Below are 17,941 nucleotides of genomic sequence, written 5' to 3'. Positions count from 1 at the left end.
AGGCTCAGCTAAAGGTCATGAAATTGTTGATGATGCAAATCCAAGGAGGAAGCTGAACTCAGCTCCGTGGAGGGAAGAGACAAGACCCCTGCAAAGGTGTGGGGTGGCCAGGTGAATGTCAAGAGCAGGGCAGCCCCAGAGGCCCAGGGCTCTGTCCCGGGGTAATGGGGCTGCTGCTGCTGCTCAGTAAACCTCCTTCCCATGGGCCCACCTGCTCCGTCCCACAACATCTGGCTGGTCACAGGTGCACAGAGACTAACTGTACTCACAGACCTTGCTAGCACCTGTCACCTGGAGGACAGACGGGTCTGGACCAAGTCTGCCTCCAGCGAGAGGTCAGGATCCCTGGCCCTCGGAGCTGCAGCTGTGGTCATTCTGAGAACCTCCGAGGCCAGTGCGGTGGAGGAGGGGTTCTCTGCTCTGACCTTGGTGCATTCCCGTGGATTTGCTGAGGGCACCAGCCGTGGCGGGGTTGAGGCGGGGGGCAGGGGGGAGTCTGGTGGGGGGGCATTTTGTGCTGAACTCAGCCCGTCTTTGCTCCCATCCTAGCAGGAAAGCAGGGCCACAGCAGGGAGGACCGGAAGTTGTACTGTGATGGCCAAGCCTGGCACGTCCTCTGCCTACTTTTCACACAACTTAATTTCAATCAACTCTGCCACTTGGCTCAAATTCTCTGCGACCGTCTGTTTTAACATCTTCATGTGGAGCTTAAATAAGAGTATATGAAAGGCTTGTCCAGAGTCTGAGCTGAGTTAATATTCACAGGAGTGGTTAGTTCTCCCACCCGGTTGTGGTGTTTGGATGTTCAAGAGACGGGGGCGCTGGCCAGTCCCAGCAGGGTCGCTGGCCTCCCAGCTTGCCAGAGGGGTGGACCGGGCACACGGGACGGTCATCAGAATCCTCTGAATCCCTCTTTGTGAGGTCACACCTGCCACTTAACGCCAGCCTGTGCCCAGTCCCTCCCTGGGCCCCAGGCCCTAGGCTGCAATGAAACACGACAGCCCAGCTTCGTCAGAGCTGCGGCTGACGGCCTCCCGAGGCATCTGCCTTGATGAAGCCCTCACTGTGGTTCTGGGGTCTTCCTTCCCCTCTAGATGCCAAGTGACAGGGACTGCGGGTCTCAGTGGCATGTGGCCTGGAGGAGACAAGATGCAACGAGCAAGAGGCCAACAAGCAATGAAGGATGTCGTATTAGCCGGCGGTCCCAGCTGAGCCCTCTGATGAGCAACCCTCAGTGACAGCCAGGACAGGACGTGGGCGCCCGTCCAGGGCACGCACACTCTTGGCCGCCGTACAGGCAAACGTCCATCTGTTTCTGAGAAGGAGGCGGCTCTAAGCCTGACTTACCCTTTGAAGTTGACAGCCTGCGAGAGCCTCTTCTTGGTTTTGTTTCCAGTCTACAAACAGCACTTTCTGAATCAAGTTCACCCTAGAAGACGCCCCCGCCTCCTTTCTGCCCTAGACTCCAAACTCAGCCATGCGCTGCTGGGAGCGAGGCCGCCCCAGGCACAGCCCTGGGACGAGGGCGAGTTGCTTGGGTCTCCCTGCCATCACACACCCCAGACTCTGGATTGAATGGGAGTCCCTGGGACCCATTTTTAATGTTCAGCACGTGTCATGTTAAGTCCCTGAAAATCCTTCTGGAAGATGGCTCAGGGATGTAGGCCGGGAGGAGATGAGGCTGGGAGGCTAACACGGAACCGAGAAGAGCTGTCATGACCCAGTGGGATGGGGCATTGAGACGCTAGCTGAGCAGATTCTAACACGTGGGCAGAACTGTGGCTTAGGGTTTCTGGTCAGGAAGGGGCGAGGGAATGCATTAGCTGGTTTCCCACACCAAAAGCATTCCTGTTCATCTCCCGCGATGCCTGCACGTCTAACGGAAGCAACTGCAATTTCACTGCAGAGCCCAGAAACACGTGGGTCCTGCTGACGGCTGGCTGGGCCCCGAACCCCTTCAGGAGGGAGGTTGGAGACCAAGAAAAGCATCTGCCAGAAAGCAGCAGCTCTACTCTGTGCCCAGGGTGCCCCACAGCATCAGGTTATACAAGGGGAGGGCTGCAGGGCACCCCAGATTTTCAAATGACGATTTCATAGCCCATTCGGAGAAACCCAGCTGACAGCCGCCCTCGGCTAAATGTGGAGCCACAATGGGTCCGGCAGCTGCCAACAAGCAGGGAAAAGCTCCCCGTGAAATTACCGTTTCTGAAAGGATCACAGCCTCAGACTGCGGGAGGGCGACGTCGGTGGGTTTAAATTCTTTATCAAATATCTCTTGATGTTTGCTGTTCCTCTTTTCCTTCTTCTTGTCCTTCTTCTCTTTATCCGGGTCGTCCTTGTCCAGCTTGTCCTGGGAGCGGGAGTGCATTTTCTTCGGCAGGAGGGGCTCCAGAGCAAACCTAAAGGGAACGGTTCTTTAAATCAACGGCGTTTTAAAAGGAGAGCCAGCGCCTTTCACCCTGCGGGTCCACATAAAGTCACTCAGAAGGAATCCAGTGCTGACGGGGACCCACCTGACGTTACAAGGAAAGGAATGATTTTAAACAGGAGGCCAGGGGAGACTTAAGATGCTTATGATCAATGGCAATGGTTATGGTTTTGCATCTCGATAAAGAGACTGGAAAAAAAAAAATACAACACCTGCAGGACAACGGGGGAAATGCGATGTCCAACTGGACGTGCGATGATGACATTTAGACGTTACTGCTGATTTACGATGGGAGGATGGGAAGCCCTCACCTCGTAGAGGTTCACGCTGAAATAGTCATGAATGCAACGAGGAGGAAATGCCAAGCTCATGCAAAGCAGTGTCGGTGTGGGGCCACAGGGAGCTTCCGCCTGAAAGCCCTTCGGCCGGCTCAGTGAGAAACGAGCCAACTCCAGCTCACAAGCACATGGAGATGCCCTTCGTGTTTCAGCTGAGATCTGAGCTTGAGACGGAGGACCTGGGTCCCGGCTCTGCCACCCTGGTGAGTCTCCACAGCCTCTAACCACTGTGGGTTGGGCATCCCCCATCACGAAAGGAAATGCAATGAAAATGGTATGGAAAAAGAGATACGAGCTCTTACAAGAAGCCAGAGCTGTACTGTCATATAGGAGAAAGAGCCTATGCTGCGATTTCTGATCAATGTGTTTTTAAAACCCATTATCCCCACGTAGGTGAAAGAAGCAAAATGGGCAGCCGACATGGTTCATGGACGCTGCCTGCCACCTAGCTGCCCAGCGTCCGGGTGGGCTCTGAGCCAGTGAGAGGGCACACCCCGGCCCTGGGGTGTGGACTGTCAGGACTGGGGCCAGGGTCCCGAGCGCACCCTTGGAAGCTCCTGGTCCTCAGTGTGCGTGTCCAGCCTGACTTCCTGGGACCCCTGGAGACCACCTGGCTTCTTCATGGGGAGACTGACTATAAGAGAAGGAAACCCAGACAGCCAGCCACGTTTCCATCCTAGCCGTGGTCTCTTTCAAGCTTATTTGTGAACGGGACATTTAGAACAAAACACTCCTCTGATAAAGAAGGCCCTCCCTGGGAGTTCCTGCCGTGGCTCAGTGGGTAAGAACCCAACTAGTATCCATGAGGATGCAGGTTCAATCCCTGGCCTCACTCAATGGGTTAAGTTTCCACTATGGCCATAAGTTGCGGTGTAGGTCAACTGCAGCTTGGATCCAGTATTGCGGTGGCTGTGGTGTACGCCTGCAGCTGCAGCTCTGATTCGACCCTTAGCCCAGGAACTTCCATATGCTGCAAGTGTGGCCCTAAAAAGAAGAAGAAGAAGGAAAAAAAAAGAATACCATCCCAGCCACTTTGCTTCCCAACATGGGAGAGGTATCACAGAATCGGCACTAAGGTGGATCATTCAAGAACCGTGTTACAAATCCATGGAAGATACAGATTTTGCTCAGAGCAGGAATCATGTCTCCTCTTTTTTGTTTCTCCCAGTAAAAGTGGATGGGCAGCAGGATTTGAACAGCAGTGGTCTAGGATGTAGGCAATGATTATAAACAGAGCCAACATCACTGAAAGAGAGATCAGACACCAAGTCCCTCTGAACTGGGGGAACCTATGACGTCATCCTGTACCCAAATCAAGCCTAAACCTGCTCAAGCCTCCAGATGGGACCACCCGTCTGCAGGGAACACAGAAGACAGAGGTATACATCTCCTGACACGAGAGTGGATGGAATCAGCAAAATCCAGACCACCTCAAAAGCAAGCTAGATTTTGCAGCAAATAAATTATAAGGAGGAGAAAAGAAAAGAAAAAAGTAGAAGGGGAAACATATTGATTGGAAGCGCCTTAAGGAGATACATCAACTAAAGGTGAGAATCTTATTTGGATCAATTTCAAAGAAACTAAAAAAAAAAAAAATGACATTTATGACACAGTTAGAAATGAAAGCCAGTATCTGAGGATAATATGGGATCACTGCTCATTTTTTACATGTGATCAAGGCAATCCGATTGCGGTTTTCGTAAGTTCTTCCCTTTAAGAAATTCGCACTCAATATTGATGGATGAAATGCTAGGATGTCTGAGATTTGCTTTAGAAAAATACAGAGGCGGGAGAGGGTGGGAGACAGACTGAGCCAAGATGGGCTCCATCCCCTCCCCCCACTGCCCCCTCCCCTTCTCCCCCGTCAGGAGTTGACCACGGTTGAGGCTGTGGCTCGTGAGTGGGCACCAGCCCTCACTGCACAGTTCTGTCCCCTTAGTACACGCCTGAAATCGTTTCATAATAAAAACTTGAAAATGATTGATGAAATGCACTTGTTTTGCCTTTGATCATTAAGGCATCTCGGGACACCTGGACTTTTCCAACTGGATGCACAATAACTAATAAATCAACATCCATTACGTGTTAAATATTAGAGCTACTCTATTACAAGCAACCATCAAAAATCTTCATGATTTTATTCTAGGTTTTGCAGACCTGGGGATAATTAGGCCAAGAAAGGATGAGTGGACCTCTTTGAGCCCAGGGGAAAGCCAGACAGGGATACAAAGAACCGAGAGAAAGACAGGCTGAGTTTGAAGTTTTCTGCATTATGAGAAGCAACTGCTGACGGAATGAACTTTATTCTGCACATCGCCTGTGCCATTCGAGACCACAGCCTCATCTGCTCCGCATTAGTTAGGAAGCTAAAGGTGGCAACCCTGAGGATGAACAGAAATCTGGACTCTATAACAAATACGGTTTCTAGTTCAAGGTTAAACTAATGGCCCCCAGGGAGGGGGGACTGCTCGCACTCTCATACTTGCACCTGCAAGACACCACTCTTCTGTCTGAAGCCTCACCCCTGTGTTCCCGGAAATATAAAAACCTCTTCTTGTTCCCGTTGTGGCTCAGTGGTTAACGAATCCAACTAGGAACGGTGAGGTTTCGGGTTCGATCCCTGGGCTTGCCCAGTGGGTTAAGGATCCAGCGTTGCCGTGAGCGGTGGTGTAGATCGAAGTTGAGGCTTGGATCCTGTGTTGCTGTGGCTGTGGCTTAGGCCAGGGGCTATAGCTGCAATTCAACCCCTAGCCTGGGAACCTCCATATGCTGCAGGTGCGGCCCTAAAAAGACAAAAGACAAAAAACAAACAAACAAACAAAAAAACACCTTAACTAGCCAGGGGATTTTCTTGGATCAAATTTCTTGAGCAATCTTGCTCTAAGTGACAAGCACACATGATTTAAATACCTCTACATTGGGAATTTCCATATGGACTTGGCCTTCTAAGAGCAGACATGGATAAAAATTACCCTTAAGAAGAAAAAGTGAGAACAGCTTGCAATCCTCCACTGGGCACACTGGTTGTCAGCAACAAAGGGCACTTGGATTGGCGCTGTCCCTGGGGGCGCTCTGGAAGTTTGTGCCTGCCTGTCGCAGGGGCCGGGAGCCCTCTGCTCTGATAGGATGATGGACTGTGAACCAAATGGGCTTGAGCAAACACATCACGGTGCGAACTCCACAGTGAAACCATGAGACGTTCTTTTTCTGGTGTTTAAATGGCAAGTGCCGTTTTTTCTTTCTGTATCATCAGAACAAACTTTACACGTACGCAACTCCCCAAACACACGGAAGTGTCAATACTGAGGTTGTCTCGGCAGGAGACACAGTGGGAGATGTTTACGCATCTCTTTCCGTTCCTGTTCCTTTCTCAGTGCCCTCTGGGACTCAAGAGCAACACTGGGTGTCCAAAGAGATCTTGCAGAAAGAAGGTGGCCCTGCCAGCTCTCGGGTGAGCCTTCCTGTGTGTGACAGCCCTTCCCTGGCATAACCCTTGGAAGTGAGCAAGGGATGGAAAGTACTAGCACTCGGCTGGCAAGGAATGCACCGCACTGCTTCTGGGACTTTTTTTTTTTTTTTTTGCTTTTCAGGGCCCTACCTGTGGCATATGGAGGTTCCCAGGCTAGGGGTCGAATCAGAGCTGCAGCCGCCAGCCTATGCCACAGCCACAGCCTCGCCAGATCCGAGCTGAGTCTGTGACCTACACCACAGCTCACAACCCCACTAAGTGAGGCCGGGGATGGAACCCGCATCCTCATGGATGCTACCTGGATTCGTTTCCACCGAACCATATTGGGGAATTCCACTTCTGGGACTTGTTGAAAAGGAATGAACCCTCATTGGAGGTTTTAAAATTTGATGGAAGCTTTATCCAAATCGGTATCCCAAAGTGAGAACTTTTTTCTCCAAAACTCACAAGATCCTACACGTCTCAGTGGTTGTAAAGTCTGGGAGGGGCTCCGTTTCGAAGAGAGTTTGGATTTTTAAAAATCCTCAGTTGTGATAAAATAAACCCAGGGCCCCGAGTGGCTCCTCGCAGACCTTCCCAGCCACCCCCTCCCCGATGCCTCCCGCAGTGGGGCCAGACTCACCCATCAGAGCCGGGCCTGGAAGGGGTGCTGTCTGATGACAGGGACGAGACCGAGGCCACTGACAGAGGCCGGGATGAAGAAGGCATCGTGAAGGATCGGACCATGGACCGAGGACGGCTGCCTCTTCTGTCGTCCAGACTTGAGGGCTGGGTTGGAGCGGAGGGGAGAGAAAGAGAGGGACTTGTTTGACACCTGTGCCCAAAGATGGCCAGCCTGGCATAGGCAGACCTCTATGGCCAAGGGGTCTTAGCATCTAGAACACAGTTGTCCAAACTTTTATGGGCAGTGTAGGTTCTTGTTCAAAGCTGAAGACTAAAATCATGGTTACTTGGGAGTTTTTTGAAACCTGATTGGATAGTGTAAAAAAAAAAAAAAAAAAATTGGAGAAAGGACCTTCTTGGTTTTTTAAAATTTCAAACAAAATTTTCTTGACCAAGGTGACAGCGCAACAACCTGTTCCAAACCCATAGTGCAGTCTACTGATCAGAAAATGTGATTTACAGAAAAACACCTAGAATGTAACTAAAGAATTTGCGAGATCTTTAGACCAACTTTGTACATCTTTGCATGTTGACACACCAAGCAGATCGACAAAATACATGGGTGCCTAATGATCAAACGTCTCCAGACTGAGACCAGATGCTCCTGCTGCTTCAGCTGAGGCGGATTCCCCCACCCCGTGCCAGTGACTAGCGCAATGGATTGGATGGATGCATGGTTGGAGACTCTTCCTCCTCCTCCCCAGAGAGGGCCAGTGATGCATTCTGGAGAAAACCAGTCTACAGATAGAGTTTTCCACCCTCTCCTTGACATACTATTGCATATTAACAAAATAAGTGTCACTGAAATACAGCCCATGTCAACACCTAATTAGCTACAAAGTGCTAGTGTATCTGCACCTGAGCCAGCTGTTGGCACATCTGGGACGGCAGCTGCCACAGGAGCTCCTTGCTTCCACCTGAGAATGTGGAAACCAAATTCCTGTAGGGCATTCCGTCTCTGTGTGGCTTCAACCTCCCCAAACCCCAAGCCCACGCCCCCAAGCCGCCCCACACCCCTGAGCTGGTGTTCTATTCAGCCAACCACCTGCTTAGGACCACAGTGGATGACTGATCGGGCAACACCATGTCTGCGGCTGAAAAGTAGGCCTGTTTCTTAAATATGGTTTTACACTTGAAACAGAGTTTCTTATGCTTAAAAAAAAAAAAAAAAAAAAAAAAAAAAAGTTCTAAATTGCAAAAGAACAGGGTTTTTTTGTTTTTTTGTTTTTGTTTTTGTCTTTTTAGAGCCACACCTGCAGCACTGGGAAGTTCCCAGGTGAGCAGTTGAATCAGAGCTACAGCTGCTGGCCTACACCACAGCCACAGCAATGCAGCTTATGGCAATGTCAGATCCTTAACCCACTGAGTGAGGCCAGGGATCCAAGCTGCGTCCCGTGTCCTCGTGGATACTAGACAGTTTCACTACTGCTGAGCCACCACGGGAACTCCACCAAAGAACAGTTTAGAGCAGGAGTTGGTAAATGTTTTCTGCAAAGGGCCAGATAATACATATTTTAGGCTCGTAGGCCCTGTCTCTGTCCCAAGCATGAAAACAGCCATTGACTATAAAGAAATAAATGAGTACAGCTATGTTCCAATAAACGTCTGTTCATAAAAGCAGGTGGCAGGCCAGAGTTTGCTGACTTCTGGCTCAACATGCAGCTGGAATTTGCCAGCACAGAGTGCCTGGCCAGTCTTGGCTTTAGCACCAATGACAGTGCCATTGCCTATCTCCTGAGAGATAGCCATTGTCATTAATTGGCTTTTATACGGAAACGTAAAAGGGAATGGTTACTTGCAGATTAGCCCAAACTGTGAAAAGGTTTCTACAGACTCCAAGTCTATAACATCTTCTTCTCAGCCTTTTTCATTAAAGGTTATACTCCATTTATAGTTATTGTAAAATACTGACTATATTTCCTATGTCATACAATATATCTTTGTAGTTTATTTTACACCTAATAGTTTGTACTGCTAATCCCCTGCCACTATCCTGCCCCTCCCCCCTCCCTTTTCCTACTGGTCACCACTAGTTTGCTCTCTGTATGAGTCACCTTTCCTGTTATATTCACTAGTTTGTTGTCTTTTTTTTTTTTTTTTGCTATTTCTTGGGCCACTCCCACGGCATATGGAGGTTCCCAGGCTAGGGGTCGAATCAGAGCTGTAGCCACCGGCCTACACCAGGGCCACAGCAACGCGGGATCCGAGCCGCGTCTGCAACCTACACCACAGCTCACGGCAACGCCGGATCCTTAACCCACTGAGCAAGGGCAGGGGCCGAACCCGCAACCTCATGGTTCCTAGTCAGATTCGTTAACCACTGCGCCACGACGGGAACTCCTGTTGTATTTTTTAGATGTCACATGTAAGTGATATCATACAGTGTTTGTACTTCACTTAGTGTAATTACCTCCAAGTCCATCCATGATGCTGCAAATGGCAACATTTTACTCTTTTTTGGGCTGAATAATAACACACACCCCACATCTTCTTTATCCATTCTTCTAATGATTGACCTTAGGTTGCTTCCATATGTTGGGCAATTGGAAATAACACTGCTATGAACATTGAGGTGCAGGCATCTTTTCGAATTACTGTCTTTGTTTTTTCCAGATACATACCCACCCAGGAGTGGAACTGCTGGGTCATGCAGTAGTTCTATTTTTACTTTTTTGGGACCCCCCCCCCTACTGTTTTCCATAGTGGCTGCACTAATTCATATTCCCACCAATAGGGTAGGAGGGTTTCCGTTTCTCCACATCCTCCCAGCATTTGTGATGTGCAGACTTTTTGATGACAGCCCTTCTGACAGATGTGACGTGGTTCTCACTGTGGTTTTGATTTTCATTTTCCTGATGATTAGTGATATGGAGCATTTTTTCCTGTGCCTATTGGCCATCTGCTTGTCCTCTTGGGAAAAAGATGTCTATGGAGGCCCTCTGCCCATTTTTTAAATTGAGTTGCTTGTTCTTTGGATGTTGTTATATGAGCCGTTGATATATGTCGACATTAGCCCCTTGTTGGTCCTCTCATGTGCGGAGATTTTTCCTCCATTCAGTAGGTTCCCTTCATACACAGTCAGATGGCAACTCAAGGCCAGAAGTTTCCTCTCGCCCAGCTTCTTGGCTGGGCCTGGGAGCCTGTTTTGTGTCCCACTGTTCTTGACCCTCCCAAGAAAGAGTCCTGCCTGCTCCTCCCAGTGCCCCCTGAACACCCCATCAGCTGCCGCCCTGACCAGCCTCCCCTCCCCAGATTGGCCACTTCTCCTCTTCCTGGCATCTCAGTGCGATTCTGTTCCTCTTTACACTTTGAGGGAGACCTGTTCACAGCCTCTGCCTTTCAAAACACAAGCTGTAACCTCCTAGTTCTCCCACAGCAGCAACGTCTGGGAATGGCTTGGAGATGGAGAATCAGCACTGCCAGAGTTTGTCTTTCTGAACACCCACCTGCTCAAGCCACCTACCAACCTGGGAGGGGCTGCCCTCCCACCTCTCCCCAGCAGCCACCTTGGCTTGACTTCAACCTGGTCCTCTCTGGATCCAGGTGAGGGGCAGAAGGGAAAGAGCCAGAAACCCATGTGCTCAGGTGACCTTTCTAACCTGCATATGCTGCCTTTTGTCCGTCATCTACTGGGCACACGGAGACACAGCGTTCTCACGGGGGAGAAAAAACACGACCCTTCTGACATCTGGTGCTGTGAGCCCATTGCCAAGGGGAACCAGGTTTCCATTTCTCTGATGAAATGATCTTCATGGTAGGCAGTGCTGAGCAGGCACTGGGGGGAGCTGGTCTTGGAGTAGGAGGTGCAGGTGGCCAACAGGATAACCTCATCTGCTCTTGGGAAGGCCCAGAAGGCATCCATGAAGGTCCGACCCTCAACCAGAGGGCTAGCCATGTGCCCTGAGAGGCAGCCTTGAGTTTGGGGTGGGATGCAATAGTACAGATTGGGAAGAATGAAGGAGGGGTGGCAGGGTCTGGCCGAGGATGGACAGAGGCCACTTTTGGCCCTGCATGAGCAGGGCTTCCACTGGGCGTGGCCCTGGGCTCTACCAGATTCCACATTCCTTCTCGACCAAGCAGAGCCTCTAGAAGTCGAGGAACCAGGACTTTTATTTTTTCACCTGAAGCAGTTAGTATCTCCCAGTCTTCACAGGTGTCGCTCCTGCTCCAGGACACCGTGTGTCCCTGCAGCCGGGCAGGCAGCGGATGGGGAAGATAGAACTCAGCTAGAATTTTGGCTTTGGCACAGACGACGTGACCTCGCATAAAATGTGGCACCGCGCTGGGCCTCAGCTTCTTCCTGAGCACGCAGGAGAGAATCATGTCACCTTGAGAGGCCAGTGAGGACGACCTGAAATGACGCAGGTGAAGCTCTTGGGGGCGGGCACACGTAGTGGCAGCTTCCATGGTCCTCACTGTCGTTATTTCGGCCGGAGCACAGGCTCATTCCAGGTCCCACCAGGGGCGCCTCGCCCGCCCAAGGCTCACATGTTTTGCATCCTTGTCTCCAGGCTGAGCCGGGATGTCCCACCTTCACAAACCACAGATGCCAACTGCCCATGGAGTTGCAGGTGTGTGGGGGGCATCTCCCCAGATTTAATCGCAGTGACTTTTTTTTATGGCACAGAGTGAGAAGTCTTATGAAAATGTTCCTTCCCAAATGCTGCACAAACACCAAGTGTGGACCAGAAACCCACCAGGGGTGACATGCTGGCCTGTAGGAGGGGGCGCATGCTGAGGGAGGCCTGGAGTGGGTGAGGGGGAGAGGTAGGCAGGTCGGGCGGGGAGGGTGCAAGCTCAGTGTTGGAGGCCTGAACCCACCCCTCAGAGGCTGCAGGATGGGTGCAGATGGGGAGCTGCAGGGCTTGCAGTCCAGGGTCAGCTCTGCCTCCCAGAGCCCTGGCCCCACACCACTCTCCTCAATCTTATCAGCCAATGCCTCTCTTATTGGAATAGTCCCCTGAACTTCAGCACACAGAAGAGGCAAAGCTGAACAACTCACTGAGGCCGGGGACATCAGCTTACCCTCCTAAGTAGCACCCTGCCTAGAGGCCTCTGAGGAACCCCCGAGTTCCATGGATTCCAGTAAGAAAACTACTGGATCAGGTTGCCATGGCAACTGTGGAGGGACGCCTGGAGGGGAGACATCCTGGAGGCAGGGAGCCCTGAGTGATGGTTGGATGATGGGTGAGCCACAGCATCACTAGGGAGCCCGGGGTGAGAATGACAGAGGGATGAAAGGTGAGTCCTGGGTTTCTCGTCTGGTGACTGTGGGTGGAGTGGTATCACCAGTAGCACCCTGGGAGTTCGGAGGACAGCGAGTGCTTCTCCAGGCACGTGGAGGGTGGCAGGAGGCAGTGGAAGAGATGAGTCTGAGCTCAGCACCAGGCAGGACCGGGTGGTGGGTAAAGAGATGAGGTGGATGAGGGCAGAGGAAGGTTCCCTGTTCCTCATGAGATCTGAAGGAAGAGGAGCCTGAAGACTGGAGGAGAAGCACAGCCATCCTTTTCAGGAGCTGTGGACTAATGCCGCCTGTGTGTCCGGGGTCCAGCGAAGGCATGGGGACCAGTACTGCTGGGGCTGATGCTTTCGGTCTCTTCTCTGGGGCCCCTGGGTCTGCACTCCTCGGTCCCCAAGGATCGGGAGCCGGGCTCCTTGCTTTCATCCAGCAGAATGAAGGCCAAGGCTGTGCAGCCCAGGGGGCGCTGATGGAGCTGCCAGGGGATTAGCAGTCAGAGGGCATCCATGTCTTTCCTTTCTAGGGCTTAGGCTAACTCTGAAATATTGACAAAATGGTTTATGTCCTTTCTTTGGAGTTTTTATTTTTAAATCCATCTTTTTAAAAATAGGATGATACTATATTGCTTTCTGAAGTATTCTGAGATGCTTAAAAGTCCTCCAAGTAGATAAGACAGGAAAGTCTCATCCCAGACCTCTTTTTATCACCCCGTTTGTCAGAGGCTGACAGCGTGTCTGCCAGACCCTTTGTCTGCTCACAGGAGGTTGGCTGCGGAAACCAACATGCAGGGGCCCAGGATGGAGGGGGACACAGGAAGGCCGTTCCAGGGGATGACACATCCACGAGTAGCAAATGCACCCTTAATTCAGTTCCCAATCAAGGGAAGTGACCAGCCCTTGGCTGCACCAAGAGACGATGATGGAGGTGATGCTGTCTGGGGGTGTGCTGCAAATGGCTCATCGGCAGCTGAGGACAGCTGCCCCGCCACCCAAAACAGCCCTGCCTTCCCTCCTCTTTCGTGCCCAAGAGCCAGCCTGCACAGGAATCAGGGACCATGGCAGAGAGAGAGAGAGATGAAGGATGTTCCAAGAGCCAGATCGGCTTCTGTCATTTTGAAATGTACATTAAAAGATTGCTCAAAGAGGAAGCCGTTCACTTTGGAAGAAACCTAAGACTTCACAAGTGTTCATTTCTTAGAAAGAATTAAAAGGGGCGCCAAACTTTGAGAGACATGCGCTGTGATGCCCTCTGAAACTCTTCTGGCCCCTCGACTCTGACTGTAATGAGTCACAAGCTCCAACGTGATCAAGCACTGATGGAGTTCGACTTGCATGAAGGGTCCCCCAGGGGGCCTGGCAGGAGAGCACCCTGATTTCTAAGTCTGCTCCCCTGCCGCAGCTCCGGCTGGGCTGACATCCCAGATCCCCGCCTGCTGTGTCTTTGGACCACAGCTCAGCAGTTGTGTTACCCTTGGCTTGGTGAGGGTCATGCTCTGCCGAGGCCACGGCCAAAGGTACCTCACTGGATGAGCACTAGGTCCTGGGCATGGAGGCACTGGGGCCCAGCCATGGCCGGCAGGTGGGGGAGGGCGGGAGAGCACAGAGGGTAATCACAGCCAAGTGAACTGCTCTTGGGGGTAGTCCTGCTCTCCTCCGTGTCTCTAGCCACAAGGGCAAGAGAAGGAAGCTCTGCCACTGGCTAGTGTGTGACCTCGGGTGAGGGAACCTCCCATGTCCCTGGTCCTCCCTCTGCAAAGTGGGGATGTCTGCAGTGCCTCGTTCTTTCGGCAGAAATCAAGCAAGTTCGTGTTTGTAACAAACGAAACTCGGAAAGGTCCCTGATACATGGTGAGCCCTGAACCAGTGTTTGCTAAGTGAGATAAACGTGCAGGGGAAAGGAAGCAGGTTCAACAGAGAGCAGCCGAGAACTTTAGGGACTGGTGGAAAGATGGAGCTGGGCCAAAAAAGAAACCAAAGTGGTGCACCGCATCAGACTCCTGGTTCTTTAGGAAGTGCCATGAGCCATGTATCATAAGAAGCGGGGAACTTCTCGCAGTCTGCTCTCCTTTGCAGGATAACGGAAGACCTGCATGCATGCAGCCCTGCATCCCAGCAGGCAAGGGACTCCAGTAGATGAGAAGAGGTCTTGCAGCCTCTTTTTGCCACACTGATGCTCATCTCTGAGCAGTGAATAAAGGGGGCCTCAAGCCATCTGCTATGCCAGCCGCCTCTGGAGTCCATAGGCAGTCAAGTCTAGGATGCACCAAAGCTCCCAGAGGCCCTGGGAGTAAGGATGGAAGTGCTGCTCTGGACCACACACCACAGGGGCCTCTGATGGGTGGTGTCTGGCCCCGCCCCCAGAGCTGCTAAGACTGGGCTGGGAAGACTGTCTCAAGCCTGCCACAAGGCTTACACTGTCAGGTAGTTTTGCACTAATAAAAATTACAAATCCCTCTTTTCGTATGCTCTTGATCTCAGTTCTTGGTTCAGAACTCTTCACAAGAGCCCAGGTCTGCCCTTCATCCCAGACCAGAGCCTCCCAGCATTCCAGGCTCTTGGAGGCTGGGCACATTTCCAGCTCCAGCCTACAATCTGTCTTCTGCCCACCGCATGGCTGTGTCTGCACTGGGCCCCGGGCTGCCGTTCAAATGCCTGCGCCCAGCCTCTGCGAAGTGGGTCCTTTCTCCAGGCAGGGTCCTCTCCATCTCCTCCAACTTACCCTTGGCCGAGATCAATGACCACTCTCTCCAACGGGTAACAATTTCAGTCTCCACTCCTCTCCCCTCAATGACCCTGACCTTGGCCTGGGCACAGGCTCCACTTCGGCTTGGGAACATCCTGAGAGCCGTTACCCTGTGTGTTATTTACCCCTCTGTGTGTGCTGTGTGACCGCAGGTGTGGGGACTGTGAACCAGCCCACGTCACATGGGTCTGTGAGAATTTTCTGCTGCTCCACTACAGGAAGGGCAGACCGGCTCCCAGCAGTGAGCAGGGTATTTGGGGATCAAGCAAATTCATGGACGTTTACTCACCCTGACATTGCCAGTTACTGCAAGGAGGTGGCCAGTCTGCCAGCAGATGAACCGAGGAAGGAAGGGGTTGAGGTCCCCCACACCCGCCTCCTAAGCAGGTGTCCCGTACCCAACTTGGTCGCTCTGCCCCGTGAGCCTATCACAGTGGACAGCGTGACACAGGGCCACGCCTCCTCCCCTGGGCCACGCCCCCCACGTACCAGGGTCCGGACGCCGTATTGCTTCTCCACCTTTTCCTTTAACTGCTTGAAACAGGCTTCTAGTCGCTCGTGAAACGGCCTCAGTGCTTCTGTGACTTTTTCTCCATGAATCCTGATCCCTTCGGCCAAAAATGGAATCTGAAAAATGTACAGGATGACATTTCCTTATCTCTCGCTTAACCGTCTAAGGGAGAGAAACGCATACCAGGCGGAAAGTGGCCACACGCAAAATGCATCCGCTTTGGTTTCCCAATCCAAACAGCTGCTTAGACTCATCGGCAGGGACGTTACTCCCCCGAACCAAAGTGCTCCAATGAAAAGCCCTTGTGTTTTAAATCCGACACATCGAATGCCGTGGGCAGCACCCGGTGGCTGCTCCATTACTTTGCGCAACTCGCACTGGACGGTCAACCCCAGAACAGACGGCTCTGCACTTTCCACGCCAATCTGGGATTTTGGATCTGTTTGGCTATGACTTGATCTATTAGCACGGGGTCATGTCACACTGCAAAGATTTTTTTTCGCAAAGAATATTGCCTCCAGAGGCACTTGAGAACCATATTCCAAAACGTAAAAATCTAGTTATACGTGATCCAAAGTCCTCCTGAAGGATATTCTTATTTGGTAAAGGAAAACCAAATTTATTCTTCCTTAAAACTAAAAATAATCACATCTCTGCCAATACTGCTGTCACAAATATCCACGCCAGCACTTCACACCCGAGTGTGGCGATGTCGTTGACCTTTAAGAGTATCACAGAGACAGTTTTTATTCCCCAGCCCTCCAAAGTCACGGCCATTGAGGGAGGGTGTCAGAAAGGCTCCTTTCTTCCCCTGGCTTCTGCTTCCCCCTGAGGCTCGGACTGGGAGGCAGATCAAGGCTCTTCAATGCAATCAAGCGAAGAGGCTTCCTCTTAATAATTTATAATTAAATCAAAATACTGATTAAAAACAGATTCTTCTAATATGACAGAACACCAATCTAGATGAGCAGATTTATTAGTAAGGAGGATAATAAGTGCACAATTGAATTTCATGTGAACAAATTCAAGAAATCTTATCAAGATGAATCAGCGACTCAAAAGCATTTGGGTGCCATTTATAGCACACAGCTGTTGCCTCTGGTGGTACTCCAGGAAAGGACAGAGTAAGCGGGTGCTCACAGCCCACCCAGCCCACTCTCAGCTGCGTGGGCACAAGGGGGTCTGGCTGACAGCTGGGTCTATACCCACGGTCCACACTAAGCAGCCCCTTCCAGCCGGTTATCCCAGAAAGACAGTGGGCAGGTGAGGCTTCAGAAGCGATGGGACGTTTTACTATTCTATACGAATGACTCGTGCCCATGGCAGCCTCTTGGGGCTGGTGGAAGCTTGTACAGGTTCAATGGGAGGAAATGCTCACAGAAGCCTCTTGGCTTCTTGAGCTTCACCTTGGCGGATGGCAAGGTGGGCTGGGGACACGGGGTCATAAATGCGCTCTGTCTATCCGGGCATGAAGGCAACCGTGGGGGTGCTTGCTGCCTCAGGGTTAAAGCACAGCCATGCTAGACACTGAGCGCCTGCTGCTGTAGCATGGACCTTTCTCAAAGGTGCAAAATGCGGTCTGATCATTTTTGCATTGGGGGGGAGCGTTGATAGAACCCTTAACTGGCCAGAGTCTTGACACTGAAGAAGCTACTTGCTGGACTAAAGTTAAGACCCTTTGGTGGAAAGGAAGGAAAGGAAGAAAGAAAGGAGGAAAGAAGGAGGAATGAAGGAGGGAAGAAAGAAAGAAATTGACAGTACGTTGTAAATCAACTATACTTTAATTAAGAAATTTTTTTTTAGGTGGGCAATAAAAATGAGTTAGAAGGTCATGGCCTTTTTAATTCTGAAGTTTCTCCTCCAGCAAGTACAGAAGAGGCAGTGGGATGCTGTAGAAAGACCCTGAATTGAGCTCTAGTTTCAAGTCTAACTGGTCACTAATTAAATCGACAGTGGATTTGCCTTCGAAAAAAAAAACAAAAACAAAAACAAAAAAAAACAAAGACCCTTTGGTTCAGGTCTTGGGCCTGAATGAACTGCAATTTGGTGAAATTTATGGTGTCTGAAATTTATCCCCTCAACAGGTCCCTGACATAGTCAGATACAACCTTCTACAAGAAAGGCAGGATCTGTGCCTTGTTCTACGTCTGTTCGGGGCTGAACTGAAGCATGATAAAAACATGCTCTGTGCAGACACCCTCCAGTGCACAAACAGAAGCCCTGGACCGAAGCCTGGAATGGGCTTTGGCTTCCAACCAGGCTGAGCCTCAGCATCCCTCAGGCAGGTTCCTGAAACCCAGCCCCAGAGCCCCAATTCGCTCTGGAGTGGATCCCGGAGTCTGCACATCTAAAGAGCTTCCCAGAGCCCAGAGGCGGGAGGACGTCCCGCTAGTCACACCTCGTGTTGTTCAAAGCCAGCACGCTGCCTGCTCTCAAAAGAAACCCTTCTAGACGGCAGCTCGGTATTTGAAGTCTGTTCCTGTGTGTCTCCTGCACAGATTCATGGCCTGCCAGTGGCATGGAACACTTGGAAGCACTGCTAAGTGCTCCA

At 51.2% G+C, this 17,941-nt stretch overlaps 1 protein-coding gene across 4 annotated transcripts in view; it reads right to left on the bottom strand.

Moving 5' to 3' along the window:
* Positions 1-17,941, bottom strand: part of DOCK1 (dedicator of cytokinesis 1) — a 539,709-nt gene that overhangs the window by 8,763 nt on the left and 513,005 nt on the right. For all 4 annotated transcript variants that reach the window (XM_084995915.1, XM_084995916.1, XM_021072613.2 and 1 more), the window contains exons 47-49: positions 15,369-15,506; positions 6,858-7,003; positions 2,201-2,399 (exon numbers count right to left, since the gene is read on the bottom strand). In XM_084995915.1, the coding sequence (XP_084852041.1) occupies positions 2,201-2,399; positions 6,858-7,003; positions 15,369-15,506 (483 nt within the window). The remainder of the gene's footprint in view (positions 1-2,200; positions 2,400-6,857; positions 7,004-15,368; positions 15,507-17,941) is intronic.

This window comes from Sus scrofa, chromosome 14 (assembly GCF_054392235.1).
Source record: "Sus scrofa isolate SSC_HxYL_T2T_F1_AM1 chromosome 14, Sscrofa_HxYL_maternal_Yorkshire_Landrace_v2.0, whole genome shotgun sequence".
Classification (NCBI taxonomy): Eukaryota; Metazoa; Chordata; class Mammalia; order Artiodactyla; family Suidae; genus Sus; species Sus scrofa.
Note: the sequence above shows the minus strand (reverse complement) of the source record. Positions and strands in the feature narration are given on the sequence as shown.